We start from the raw sequence: 13,235 nt of genomic DNA, 5'->3' as shown, positions 1-13,235 counted from the left end.
GCTGGATCCCCAGAGCCGTCCCCTCGTCCACCCTCGCCTCTGGCAGAGAGAGACTGCTGGTATGTGTTAAGTGCCTTTTTCCCCTTTGCTTTCCCACAGGATATACTTTTTTACCTTAATCAAAAAGGACCCATCACGAAGGGCATCTTCAGACATCCCGGCAATGCGAAGCTGTGCAAAGAGCTGAGGGAGAAACTGGAGACAGGAGCAGACGTGCCCCTGGACTGTGAACACATTTTCGTGATAACGTCCGTTCTGAAGGTAGGCGTTCTCACCCCATCACCCACAGTGCACTTCTGGAGAAACAACTGGTTTCTTTCATTGTGACGTTATTCCCATCTGCAAAGAGCCATAATAGATCAGAACCTAAAAAGTGTTAAAAAAAAAAAAAAAAAAAAATACTTCACAAAGTGAAGATTGTCTTTTAAAAGCCATGGCCAATGAATGGCATGGCATGGCATGGCAGACTTTTTGAGTTTTTCTATCCCACTCCACTCTTCTCATCATGACTTCTGCTACCCCCTGCAAAAAAAAAATTAAAAAATTAAAAAAATAAACAATAAATAAATAAATATATATATATATATATATATATGAATTAAGTCAAATTTAAAATAATCAAAACACATACAGCCCATTTACCAAAACAAACATCCTAACTATGATGACTTCCTCACAATCTCACTATCTTCCTAAAATATGCAATTCTTTCAAAACTATATACTTTATTAAACTTTGAAAAAGAAGTTTACTATGCCAACCAAGCATTTGCCTAACAACCAAAACAAAAATTGCTCTCTGAGGCCCCTGAAACTTCCATTCATTAATGCAGTCGTGGTGCCTTCCTTGTCCCCGATGCGTTTTAAAGTAAAAGCGGGGCGGGAGTGGCTCTGGACTCAGCCTTCTTTTGTAAAAGCCTTCCCTGACATTTTTTACGGTTCTCACCCAACCCCACGGTTACTTAAGTCACATCCACACTTGGCTTAGAGCACTTCTAAAATGTTTTCCTCCCACATTCTTGAAAATGCCTCACTTTTTTTTAAATGTAGAGTCAAAACCAGCGTTTAGCAGAGCTTTTGACCTTAGGGGTAGCTTCTGCAGACCTGCTCAGGCTCCCATCTCCCAGCCAGTGAGAAGCACCTTGCCAGGGCAGAGACAAGGCCCGGCCACATCCTGGGGCGGGAGCATAAAAACCAAATTAAGGGAAACATGGTGAAGAAGACTCTCGCACACCCTACTCCTACCCTGTGGGGTGGGGAACGGCTTACAGAATCCTGCTTTCTGACTTGATGCACAGTCAGATGATTCTTGGTAAATGGGCCAAGTCTGCTCTTAACCCTGCTACAGGCTGTGCTGTGCAGAGCACGCAGAAGAACCGGGAGGCCGGCTCATCCAGTTTGAATTGCTCAGGGTCTGTGATTGCTCTTCAGCCCTGGAGCACAATAAAGATATGCATGGTGTGCGTGGCCAGATATATGTCTGGGAGATACATACAAGTATACACACACAATGACTTTTTCTTTTTTAAGCATCTAATTAGACTTTCTCCCATCTCTTAATTTAAGAAGCTAAATTCTTTGCTGTTGTTTTTTGTTGTTGTTGTTGTTGTTGTTTGTTTTTTTTTTGTTTTTGTGATTTAGATTCTTTTTTTTATTATTGTTTGAAGCATGACAAATAGTAGTACATATGTCTCTTTTTTTCCCTCCTTGTCCCTCCCAGCCTCCCCTACCCCCCCATATATACCTTTACCTGCTCCCCCCCCCATGTCTTGTATCCATTGGTTATGTGTGTATGCATGCATACAAGTCCTTCGATTGATCACTTACAGCACCCCCCAACCTCCCTTGCCTTCCCGCTATAGTTTGACAGTCTGTTCAATGGTTCTTTATCTCTATAACTATTTTTCCCCATTTCTTTTCTTTAACAAACCTTGCAACTGCATACTAGAAATGAACATGTAATAACAAAAGACGTTTGAGTCCCAAGCCTTTGTTTTAGAACATTTTCCTTACCATGCTATTCTCCACAGTTCCACACTTCTTAAGATTTTGCGCTAAATTATTGAGGCTCTTACAAAAATATAATAATCCTAGAAGAGTTTGACTGCATTCCAAATTGGAGAAGTATTACTTGTTCAAAAATAAACAAAGGACAAAGCTAATGCAAATGATTGAAAAGTCTGGTTAAATAGGTTACAAGTAGTTGACATTCTATAACCATGTAACTGCATTTTACTCTCATTTCTTCTAAGTGGCTGCAGGAAAGAACATACTTTTTGGCAAAAGTTAAAGTTTTTGAGCTTTTGTGTCTTGGTTTTAAGACTATTTGGAAGTGCTACTTTAGGTTCCCTTTAATGTTTTACTTCTGCTGGTTTTGTTTAAGTATAAGCTCAGCTCTTCAAACTATAATTGACAGAAAATTGCTTGAGACACTGTAACTTTGATCCAACGGACCTTTGAGGGAAAGTTCATTTTTAGCCCTGCAGGAATCTCATCTCCGATGAGCCTGTAGTCCTGCTGGTGCCCGGGGCTCTAGTTTGGGAGGGCAGGAGACATCTGAGTGCTGGGAGTCGGTGATTGTAATTCAGGACCAGCTCTCATATCCTTTCTCAGCTGCGATGGCGGTTGTATTTCATAACTTGTTATTCCAGCTGTGGAGAGTTCATTGAGATGTTACGACCTATTATCTTTCAAGTGTAGGTTTAAGATTTAATGATGTTTTTTCTTCAAGACAGATCATAAGTATGTGTTCCACTGCGATTTAAAAAGAGTGCTATTGTCACTGTCCCACTTTGAAATAACAGAGTTTGCCTCTTTGAATCTGACTTTTAAAGTAGGTGCGGCAACTAAAATTAGTTTGGAATTATGAAAATTCAATACCTTTACCCAAAAAGAGGTAACTTTTGTAAAGACACATCTGAGTCATAAGTATCCGGGTACATTTCTCCTGGAAGATGTAATAGAACAGAGAAACATATAACAGAATAGGAAGAATCAGTCATCTTCCCGCTTGCTTGCCACTCTTAAAAAAAAAAAAAAAAAAATGTGTTGTGATTGGAGACATGACTACAAAGAGGTTTTTAAAATTATATTGGAATCTCAATTATAGTTAGTTGGCCTTCCCTTGTCCTCACTAATATTTGTCCATATGCAAATAGCATCAGCTCAGTAGTAACCACCACTGTGTGTGGGACTGTGCTTGGCATTGAAGTGTACGAGTGGAGAGGGAGGGTCCGCCCTGGCCTTGGAGGCCTCATGAGCTGCTGGGGGAAAGACACATGTATTCCGCTAACTAGAATAGTGAGGTGTCACAGCCTTCCTATCAGTAACATAAGCATGACATGTAAGTAACAAGCTGTGTTGTCTTTTGTCAAGTGGCTGATTTGGTTTTCCAGCAATATTTAAATTGCTCAATTGCATCTTTCACCGCTTTCCATGAACTTGTAGAATGATAGCCAGCCGTTGGTACAGTGCTTAGACATGAAATTGAGTTTTCTCTGCCTAAAGTTTACTGAGGTAGAGATCAGACTTTGCAAGCTTAGCTTTGCAAATACCATGCCAAAAGCAACAGAGAGAGTTGGCTTAAAACAGAAGTGAACATAGGACCAGAACCAAATTTAGTTTATGTTTAAGCTTTTTATAAACAAAGGTCAAACAACAAACATCCTTGGCCATAAGTAGATGTGTTATGATCTGGTCCCACCACACCCAGCCCCACCAATCGTTCAGCAGAGCAGAGTCTGGAAGGCCAGAGAGGACAATGTGCTGGGCACGTGCCAATCAGTGTACATCAGGCACAGGGTGCCTCCCCAGGCTCTCAGAGCCCAGCCACCGCCTAGAATGCTTTTTCTCCCCAAACAGTGAGAGCCCTTCCATGGGAATAGGAGGGAGAAACTATCTCTAGATGGAAATTGCTCAGCAATTCCGCTGGAATATAACATTTGAAAATAGCAAGGACTCTGTTTTATTCACTGCTCTGTCCCTAGTACATATGAGCAAATATGTATAGAATGATCGGATGCTGATTACATTAGGAACCTCACCAATATCTTTGGCATTTCTTTGAACCAGTGATTTGAGGGGGAATGGCGGATTTAGGATGATTTGCCAGGCCCTGTCACATACACTAGTTTGCTAAAATCTATACACACTGGCACTTTCAGCCCAAAGAGGTTGTCCTGTATCTTTCCCGTTACAATCCAGACTCCAGTTGCTCCTCTGGTTTTTGCTAGAAAAAAGTCAAAGCCTGTGTTTCTACATGTGCACATTAGTGGAGAGTTGGCACCAAGAACTGTGTATTCCAAAGAAGGGAAGACTTAACTCTTTTCAACAAAATGTTTTCTTATCGCTCCAGTACATGTTTAGCATGAGAATAATGATTTAAAATATTTATTTTTGCTTCTCTCTCAGGATTTTCTACGACATGTTCCCAGAAGTATTTTCTTAACAGATCTCTATGATAACTGGGTATGTGTAATGGATCAAGGAAATGATGAAGAGAAAATAAATATGATTCAAAGGTAACTATTCTAATTTGGTCACATCTCAAAAATACTTTTTAAAAATCATATGTTTTATAAACTTATCTTGTGAAGTAATGATATCCATGAGGATCAGTTTAAAAACAGACTTTCCTAGCCACTGTCATTACTATGATTGTTTATTCCCTAATCTTATTAACATGGCACACGATCATTGTACGCCTTCTATCTATCTGTCTAAATCTGAGAGGAGTTGACAAAAACCAATACTATAAACCCAATTTATGATCTTAATTTTGGTAAATATTTAACTAGACAACACAGAGAATATTTCTTCTTTCAAGGAACTCACAATCTGGTAGAGTGCACAGGTAAAGCCAGAATTACAATGGCAATTCAGTAGTCAGTGCTGTAAAAGAGATACGTGAAGGAGGGCATTGTGGGAGCACGGCAGAGAAGCAGGTAGCTTTGGATAAATGTCAAGAAAAGGGAGTTACAGATGCAGTCTGATCATAAGAAATGCATCATCTGTATTCAGGCAAAGGAAGCTGCTAGCAGAACTCACCCCCGGTTCAACCATATTTCCTGCATTATAAGAGAGCAAGAAAGAAGTGTCCATCAAAAAAGCAATACTTCCAGCTGCTCTTTGAAAATCCAAAAATCCCAATACCGTTTTTTCCATATGCTTCTTCAATACAGTTTTTTTCTCGAACAATTTTAAAATATGTTATTATCTGCATCCTACTATTGATAGACACCCCTTGTCTGTAGAAGAACGGGGTACAACTGTTGAAGAAAGAAAGCAAAACCTTGTCACAAAATACTCTCTGCTTCCATTATGGTTTGGTGGAGACCATTCGGAGATAGTGAAGGTTAGATTCTGTGCAGGTGGCTCATTGTCTAAAACTTTACATCCAACTGATTTACTATCTGAAAATTTTAAAGTTCTGAAAGTTTAAGGTCTCTTGCCAAAAAGAGGTTTTAAAGCTAACACCTTAATTTTAATGGAGAAAGGGAATGACAAGCCCTTCCCACCCAGAACAGGTAATCCTTTTCCAACCAGCAGCTAAGTTTAAAAATGTGTCCATTTACACTTGAATGGCTACACCTTTTGATAGCCTAAGGGCAAGTTTACATGTAAACAAGTGTGCTCTCAATTCCCAGGGCAGAAAAAAAACAAGGTTTAAAATTATTAGATTTTAAAATTTATTCTTAGAAGTGTAAAAGTTTATTAATTAAAAACAACAACAACAACAAAAAGGAGATTGAAAAACCTGATGAACAATAATAGCAGTTCATTGTAGTAGAGTCGGCGATATGGGAGGGGAGTGGACTGACTGTTCTGGGGGAGGGGGGAGGGAGGAAGAGACTGAACATAAACTGTGCACCTATGGATGAGGACAATGGGGGGTGGGGAGGGGGCGGAGGGTGAGGTGGGAACCTGGTGGAAGGGGGTAGAAATGAGGAACCTTTGTAATAATATGAACAATAAAGATTGATTAAAAAAAATCAAAGGGAAATCAAAAAAATAAATAAATAAATAAATAAATAAATAAAACTTTACATCCTACTATTAAGGATGATTTCCTTAAAAAAAGAAAAAGTAACACTATGACTCTCATACAAATATAAAATGAACATGTGTAAAAGATTTTGTTTAAATCATTAATTAATGAGAGAACTGATAAGATATTGCAACCAGTTCAAAGGAGATTTCAAACTACCACAACTTATGTAATTGAATCAGAAATGAATTTATAAATAGATGCAGAACTGGATTTCTCTACCGAGGCCTTGAGGGGTAGTGGAAGGGCACAAATAAATCATTTGTCTCTTGACCAGACAGAATTTTCAATTCTATGAGCAAGTGTTAGGTGCACTGTAAGCCATCAATAACTTACAGAGTTTGTGGAGTTAGCTCAGAGGCTGAGGGCCTCCGGTAACCCAAGAGTGTGCTAGACAGTGTCTCACTTTCCATTGAGCGCACTCAGTAATCTTCTGGTCTATTTCCATATCTATCATAACTTGTCCCTATAAACTTCACTCGTTGTGAGTTCACTGTACTGAAGAAATACCTCTGTTGTTTTTGCAACAGGAATCAAACTAATTTTCTCCTCTTGGTTGAGATTCTTGTTTTAAAACAGCAACAACCATGATATCAACATATACGTTTTCTAGATGATAGTAAATATCATTTTCAGTGAGTGATCATTTGAAAACCTCTTATCACTTACAAAAGGAGAACAGTAGGAACTAGACCATCATAAGCTTGCCTTATATGTGAAAGTGATACCAGTGAGATGAGCCTTGGGACAAGTTGCCTTTGGGAGCTAGTGGAGCAGAGCCCAAGCCCTCAGAATGGCCTGGGCATTCTTAATTAGCTCGAGTTCGGGTTCCAACCAAGAGATACACTTGGAAACAAAGGAGCGCTTTAAGTTTAATGGTTGTGGACTTTTCATCAGAAAGATTTTGTGGGGTTTTGGTGGAGAATATTCTGAAATGTTACATGATTTAATTAAATTAAAAAGCATCATATTAGTTTCAGGTAGATATTTTGGATAGCATTTTTGGTGAGCCATTTTTGTGCAGTCTCACATTTTCTCTGAGTTGTGAAGACAGTGTATACAATAAATAGCTAAATCCCCGGGCTTACATTCACTCTTTCTGTGCAGGCAGGACTCACTTTGCATGGTACCATGTTAACTGAAACTCTCGCACATCTGTGTTTTGTTTTGCATGAGGAATTCGTGGAAAGCGAGGGTTGCCTGTTTATACAAATAGTTTATGAAATATCTTGCTTAAAGAGTGCATTTTTTTTTTTTTTCTATCTTCAGGCTGTTAGACCAGCTTCCGAGAGCCAATATTGTTCTTCTGAAGTACCTTTTTGGGGTACTGCACAACATTGAGCAACAAGCCTCAGACAATCAGATGAACGCGTATAACTTGGCCGTATGTATCGCTCCAAGCATCCTGTGGTCTGCTACTTCCTGCAGCCCGGAACTGGAAACCGTATACGCAAAGAAGGTAATGCAGCTTTTCATTCTTATTCCCTGGGAGCCTGAGTCCCCATTTTGAAGCTAAACTTCAGGGTATTAATTCTGAAAGACATTTTCTTAAAGAACATAAATTTGGGTTCAGTAATGGTTTTATCCTATTCTGGTAAACTATAGAAAAGTGGTTTCTTTTTTTTAATTGATTTTTTATTGATTTTTCACAGAGAGGAAGGAAGAGGGATAGAGAGCTAGAAACGTTGATGAGAGAGAAACATCAACCAGGACCAGCTGCCTCCTGCACACTCCCTACCGGGGATGTGCCCGCAACCAATGTACATGCTCTTGACCAGAATCAAACTTGGGACCTTTCAGTCCGCAAGCCGATGCTCAATCCACTGAGCCAAACCGGTTTCAGCAAAAAGTGGTTTCTGAAACAGAAAAGTGCTAGCAGTTGCGTTAGTTCTTTTTCCTTGAGAGAGGCAAAAAACTGTGACTGACTTCAACCACAGAATGATAAGCAGTTGGTTTGAGAAAAGAAACAAGAACTTTGAAGTTAGACAAGCCAGGGTTCAGCCCCACCACTTGCCAGAGGTATGCTCCTGGGCAACATTAATTACACTGATCCAGTGTCTCCTCTGGAAAGTGGAGGTGGTGATAATACCTCGTTCATATGGTAGTTCGTTGAAATCACACCCCTGTGGTGCTTGGCACACCCCCCATTCTGTTTGCTCCTCTGCTCAGCTATTGAAGCAGGGAAACTACAGCGAGACTCCAGCACCTCTCAGTGGAGGCAGAAAGCTCCCTGGTGAGGTCTCACCTCTTCTGCAGGAGCCTCCCATTAGGGAGACTGCGGGAAGGAAGTGCCTAGGGAGAGACCAAAGGGGCAAAATGCAGGTTTTCTCTCCAGCTGTCTCTCTCCTTCACAGCCAACCCATAGGGGATGCCCTCTTTCCAGACCCAAGACAACTGCCTTATGCATAAGAAATGCATTAATATGTCTGTCTAGTGATGCTTCACGGGCTTTGATAACAAAGAATATTTCTTTACCCCAAGCACTGTAGAGAATATGTAAAACTAATTTTAAAGACAGAACCATTTGGATGAAAATGTTAGTATTAAGCCAAAACCACAAATAATAACGTTAGTCCACTGATTAAAATGTGTTTCTATCCCCAAATTACTCTTGTCATAGCTTTTTATACCTTAAAAACAGACATGATTTTTTTTCTCAGGGTTCTTTTGCATTTTTGTTGAAATCACTCATATATTAAGTATGGTTTATAGATATGCTGTATGGAAAGTGGCATTTCAATCTTGTCCCTTTTTGTACAGAATACTCTGCTTTTTCAATTTCTGATCGAGAATTGCTGTCGAATATTTGGAGAAGAAATCACTTCCCTCTTTGGAGAAGAGTCAGTGCCGTGTGACATTAGAGAGAATACCTCAGGTACTGTGACTAATTGGGTTGTTTTCATGTGAGAAATAGACGGGTGTCTGGGAAGGTGGTGGGACAGTGGTTGTCCTGGATCCCACAGCAGCTCCTGGGAAGGGAGCCACTGGCCTGGGTCAGTGGGCCTCGAGCGCCTTCATGAGAAGGCCCACTGGTGTGAACACCGGTGGGGTTCATGTAGATAAGACGAGATCCTCAACTTCAGGAACCTGATAGCACCTGTTGGTGTTAATCTTTTTTGTAAACGGAACTTTACAAGGAATGTTAACGCACATCATAGGACTGGAGTTAAAGCTGGAGAAGGAGGCCCAGAGGCTGCAGAGGCAGCCGGGCTTTTTCTCTCTCCCCTTCCTCTGCATCCCTGGGACACTCGGGATGCTGGTGGCTCTAGTGCTGTTTCTAAGCAACAGCATCCAGACTGTGAAGTCCTGTGCCACCTATGACTAGTTAGATCACCTCTGGTCAATTATTCTCTGCCACTGAACATTGATTTTGTATCTACAAAAATATGGATAGCCATAATGCCTGACTTGAGTGGTTGTTTTAAAGATTAAATAAATAATGGAAAATTAAAGAACTCTATCAAAGAGAAGTGGTTAGTAAATGGTTGCCCTGAGAGTGAATTTCGTGTATTCACCAGCAAGCCATGCTAGAAGGCGGTCTCATTCGGAACCCAGGTGTACTTGGCATTGATTCCTTTATTTTTTTTTGTATCATATCTTGGTATTGTGTCATGTCCCTTTGCTCTGAGGAAATCTTACTTAAGGAAAGCCCATTTCTTCAGGAACTGAGATAAACCTAGTACACCCAATTTTATTTTGTGTTCTGCACTGACACGTTGAGAGATTGTGAATGATCTTTTTTCCTTAAGTATGGAAATTGGGGGGGGGGGGGGGAATCTACATGAAAAGAGAATTAAACTAAGCATCACAGCTTTTGTTTCTTTGGGCAGCATGCACTTGGAGTATTTAACGAGGTTATCACACTTTGATTTCCCGCAGACACCCCTTGCTTACAGATGACCGACTCCTCCTACGACAGCTTGGAGAACGAGCTGAATGAGGATGCCGACGCTCCCTGCAGCGACCTGGTGCCAGCCCTTGGCCAGGGGAGCAGAAGCATGGACTCCGTCCTCACCCTCAGCGATTATGACCCTGACCAGCCCGAGCTGGAAGGTCTTTTAACCCTGATCGACTTTGACTTAGACCATCCTAAACACGAAGACATTCAAATGGAAGGGCCTCTCGATGCCACGCCGACGGCTGTCGCAGCGCTGGGCGGAGAGGCCACCCTGCAGGACCACGCCGGGGCCCCACCCGGCACCACCACGCCCGGCTGTGTGTCCGTGGCTACGGAAGATGCTCCGAAAAGCCCTCCGCGCCCCCGGCGCTGCTCGGAGCCCAGCATGGACCACCGAGATGCAAAGCTTTCCTCTTTCCGCGAGTGTAACCAGAAAAAGCTACGCAAGTCCAGCTGCGATGCAATCCTGTCACAGAAAGGTGAGGAGCATCTGAAGCAGAAGGAGCCCCCAGAGGAGGAGGGTAAGACGGAGTCTAAACAGGCTGTAGTCACAGGCACTGATCACAAGAAGAATGCCTCTAATAAAAATGCCAAGAAGAAGGGCTTCTTTGGTCACGAAGCAAGCCATGGGAACCTGCCCCCTCCCTCAGAGCCAGTGGCCATCTCGGTGGCATCTTGCAGTTACATGCCCTCACAGGATTGTCCCAGGAGCCAGCCCTCGGCGGCAGACACCCCCGGGCTCGCCCAGCCCCCCGCAGCGGAGGCCCCCAAGAGTTCCCGGAGGCAGCGGTGCTGCTCGGAGCCCAGCGTCCTTGACCAGCCCTCCAAGCTGAGCTACCTCAGGGGCATTTTCTCAAGGAAACTCAACAAAGCCAGCTACGAAGTAGGCCCCTCGCTTGGAGAGGAGGTGTATCTCCAGCAGCACAAGTCTTTACAGATGGAGGGGCAGAAGCTCATCAACCAGAGCCTCATCATGGGGATCGAGGTGGGCAAGAGCGGGGCCAAGAGCCAGAGCACCGAGAAGCCCGTACCCTCGAGGTTAAACCTCTGCCCCAGGACCAGCTGTTCCAGCCTGTCCTCCCCGGGCACCTCCCCATCCGGCTCCTCCGTGAGCTCCCAAGACAGCGCTTTCTCCCAGATTTCAGAGCATTCCGTGTTTACGCCTGCTGAGACGTCCTCCCCGGTAGATTGCACTTTTCAGGCCCACAGCCAGGGAGAACCTTCCGACCTCGGCAGCTCCAGTCTCGTTTCTGGAGTGTCTGGCCCCGCCTCTGAGCAGGCCAGCAGCAGCCTGACTTACACAAAAAAGGATACCGTAGAGAGGCATTCACACATGCACTCTGTGACCCTCCATCCCAGCACGTGGCTAAGAAATGGCATGGCCAGCTTAAAAAACTGGTCCCTCAAAAACAAAGCCAGGGCAGCAAGACCAGAGGAAAAGAAAACAGCTTCTCGACCAGGGCCTGCAGAGCCACCCCCACATGCTTCTGGGGACCCAGAAGCCAACCCACAGCAAGAGACACAGAAAGACACGCCCCCGAGGGCACCTGCAGAATTGGCGGCTGTGCCAGCAGCCCAGCCGCACAGCGACGACGACCCCAGCCACGGCTCCGAGCCACGCGGCAGCTCTCCATCCGGCCAAGCGGAAGGCACATTGGAGCTTTGTGTGAAGTCACAGGAGGAAGGAGAGAGTAGCGGGCAGTGCCCCCCGGGTACCCCGCCCTGCGAGAGGCCCTCACCCAGCTCTCCGGTCATGGATGACGAGTCCAGCCCAGACTCAGGGCCCACAGCAGTGTGTGATGCTGCAGACAAGCATTCAACCAAAGACGTCTTACCACAAGAAGGACCTGATGTCTAGAAGAACAGAAGGCGGCCTGTTCATGACATTGAGACAATGATCATTAGGGCCCCTTTGTATAAAGCACCTGGAATAGGTAGCAAAAAGATATTATTGCTAATACTTAGTATAATAAAATGATTCTCTTTACAAAGACCATGTGGCAAGAAGTTTAACTACAATAGTTCATTAGAGCGTGGGACCAGGCTTGTCATGATTTTAGAGATACGAGCAGAGAGTTAGAGAAAGTGTCTTCTTTTTTTTTCTTTATTGAATTTATTGGGTAACATTGGTTAATAAAATTATATAGGTTTCAGGTGAACAATTACATAACACATCATCAATATACTGTATTGTGTGTTCACCACTCAAAGTCAAGGCTGCTTCCACCACCATTTATCTCCCTTTACCCTATTCTATCACTCCACCCGCTTTAGTTCTAGTAAGCACCATACAGTTGTCTCTGTCTATGAGGGTGTTTTGTTTTGTTTTGTTTTGTTTGGGGGGGGGGGGGGGTGTGTAATTAATCCCTTCACCTTTTTCACTCAGCTCCCCAACTCCCACACCCTTTGACAATTGTCAGTCTCTGTGTGTCTGTATGTATTTTGTTCGTTAATGAAATCACGTGGTACTTGTTTTTCTCTGACTGGTTTATCATTTAGCATAAAAAGGAAGCATGCATTATACGAGGTTAGACCCGAGAAGGCCGGGGTATCAATAGTGAAGAATGGAGACTGTGGGGAGAGGGGAAAAGTGCAGACAATCCACATTCCATGGAATAAGTTCAATAAATAAGCAAGAAATACGCCACTAATCAAAGTATTGGGAAGAAAAGCATGCCCGGTAAGGAAGGAAATCATGTGAAACATTTCCCTCAACCCAAGTCACTGGCTATTTCTGTGACTTCTTAGAGTCCTATATCCTCGCAGGATCGTTCAGAAAATAGCCCAGGATGTAGCTAGACTGGGGGGAAAGAGAGTGGCTCAAGAGCCGTGAGTATCATGATGCCTTTTTTTGTTGGTTGTGTTACTTGATTCATTTTTCCATTAGCACTGCATCGCTTTGCAACAGCTTCGGTGAACAGTAGGGCGGAGAAAGATGAAATGGTGCCCATCTCCATGTTCTTTACAGAGGGACCTGGGCTGGGAGCGTTCTGCAGAAACACAGTGTTTCCAATTAGAAGGTGGCCTGAAAGCGCCCGTTACCTGAGGGTGGGGGAAAACTGCAACACAGCCCTTTCTCTGTTACACAAATGCTGTTGCCAGCATGGTGACAGCCAGGCTCCTCTTTGCTGAAATGTTTTCTGCAGCCCCGCCCCTTAGATAGCCAGCCAGGACACATGACTGATAAGTCATCCTTTTTCTAATTATCATTTGGCCATAGAGAGAGCAATTTTGAGTTTGCCAGCTGAGGAAGAGTCGCAGAATAGAATATCCACCCAAGTGGCTACCTGGC

General features: G+C 43.3%; 1 protein-coding gene across 2 annotated transcripts in view; it reads left to right on the top strand.

Moving 5' to 3' along the window:
• The window catches only part of ARHGAP20 (Rho GTPase activating protein 20), an 80,728-nt gene extending 68,792 nt beyond the window's left edge, over positions 1–11,936 (top strand). For both annotated transcript variants that reach the window (XM_036427384.2, XM_045577675.1), the window contains 5 exons: positions 100–261; positions 4,410–4,519; positions 7,315–7,504; positions 8,806–8,920; positions 9,925–11,936. In XM_036427384.2, the coding sequence (XP_036283277.1) occupies positions 100–261; positions 4,410–4,519; positions 7,315–7,504; positions 8,806–8,920; positions 9,925–11,801 (2,454 nt within the window). In that variant the 3' untranslated portion in view covers positions 11,802–11,936. The remainder of the gene's footprint in view (positions 1–99; positions 262–4,409; positions 4,520–7,314; positions 7,505–8,805; positions 8,921–9,924) is intronic.
• The last annotated feature ends 1,299 nt before the right edge of the window (positions 11,937–13,235 follow it).

This window comes from Pipistrellus kuhlii, unplaced genomic scaffold, assembly GCF_014108245.1.
Source record: "Pipistrellus kuhlii isolate mPipKuh1 unplaced genomic scaffold, mPipKuh1.p scaffold_m20_p_9, whole genome shotgun sequence".
Taxonomy (NCBI): domain Eukaryota; kingdom Metazoa; phylum Chordata; class Mammalia; order Chiroptera; family Vespertilionidae; genus Pipistrellus; species Pipistrellus kuhlii.
The sequence above is the reverse complement of the archived record's forward strand: the minus strand, read 5'-3'. Positions and strand labels throughout refer to the sequence as shown.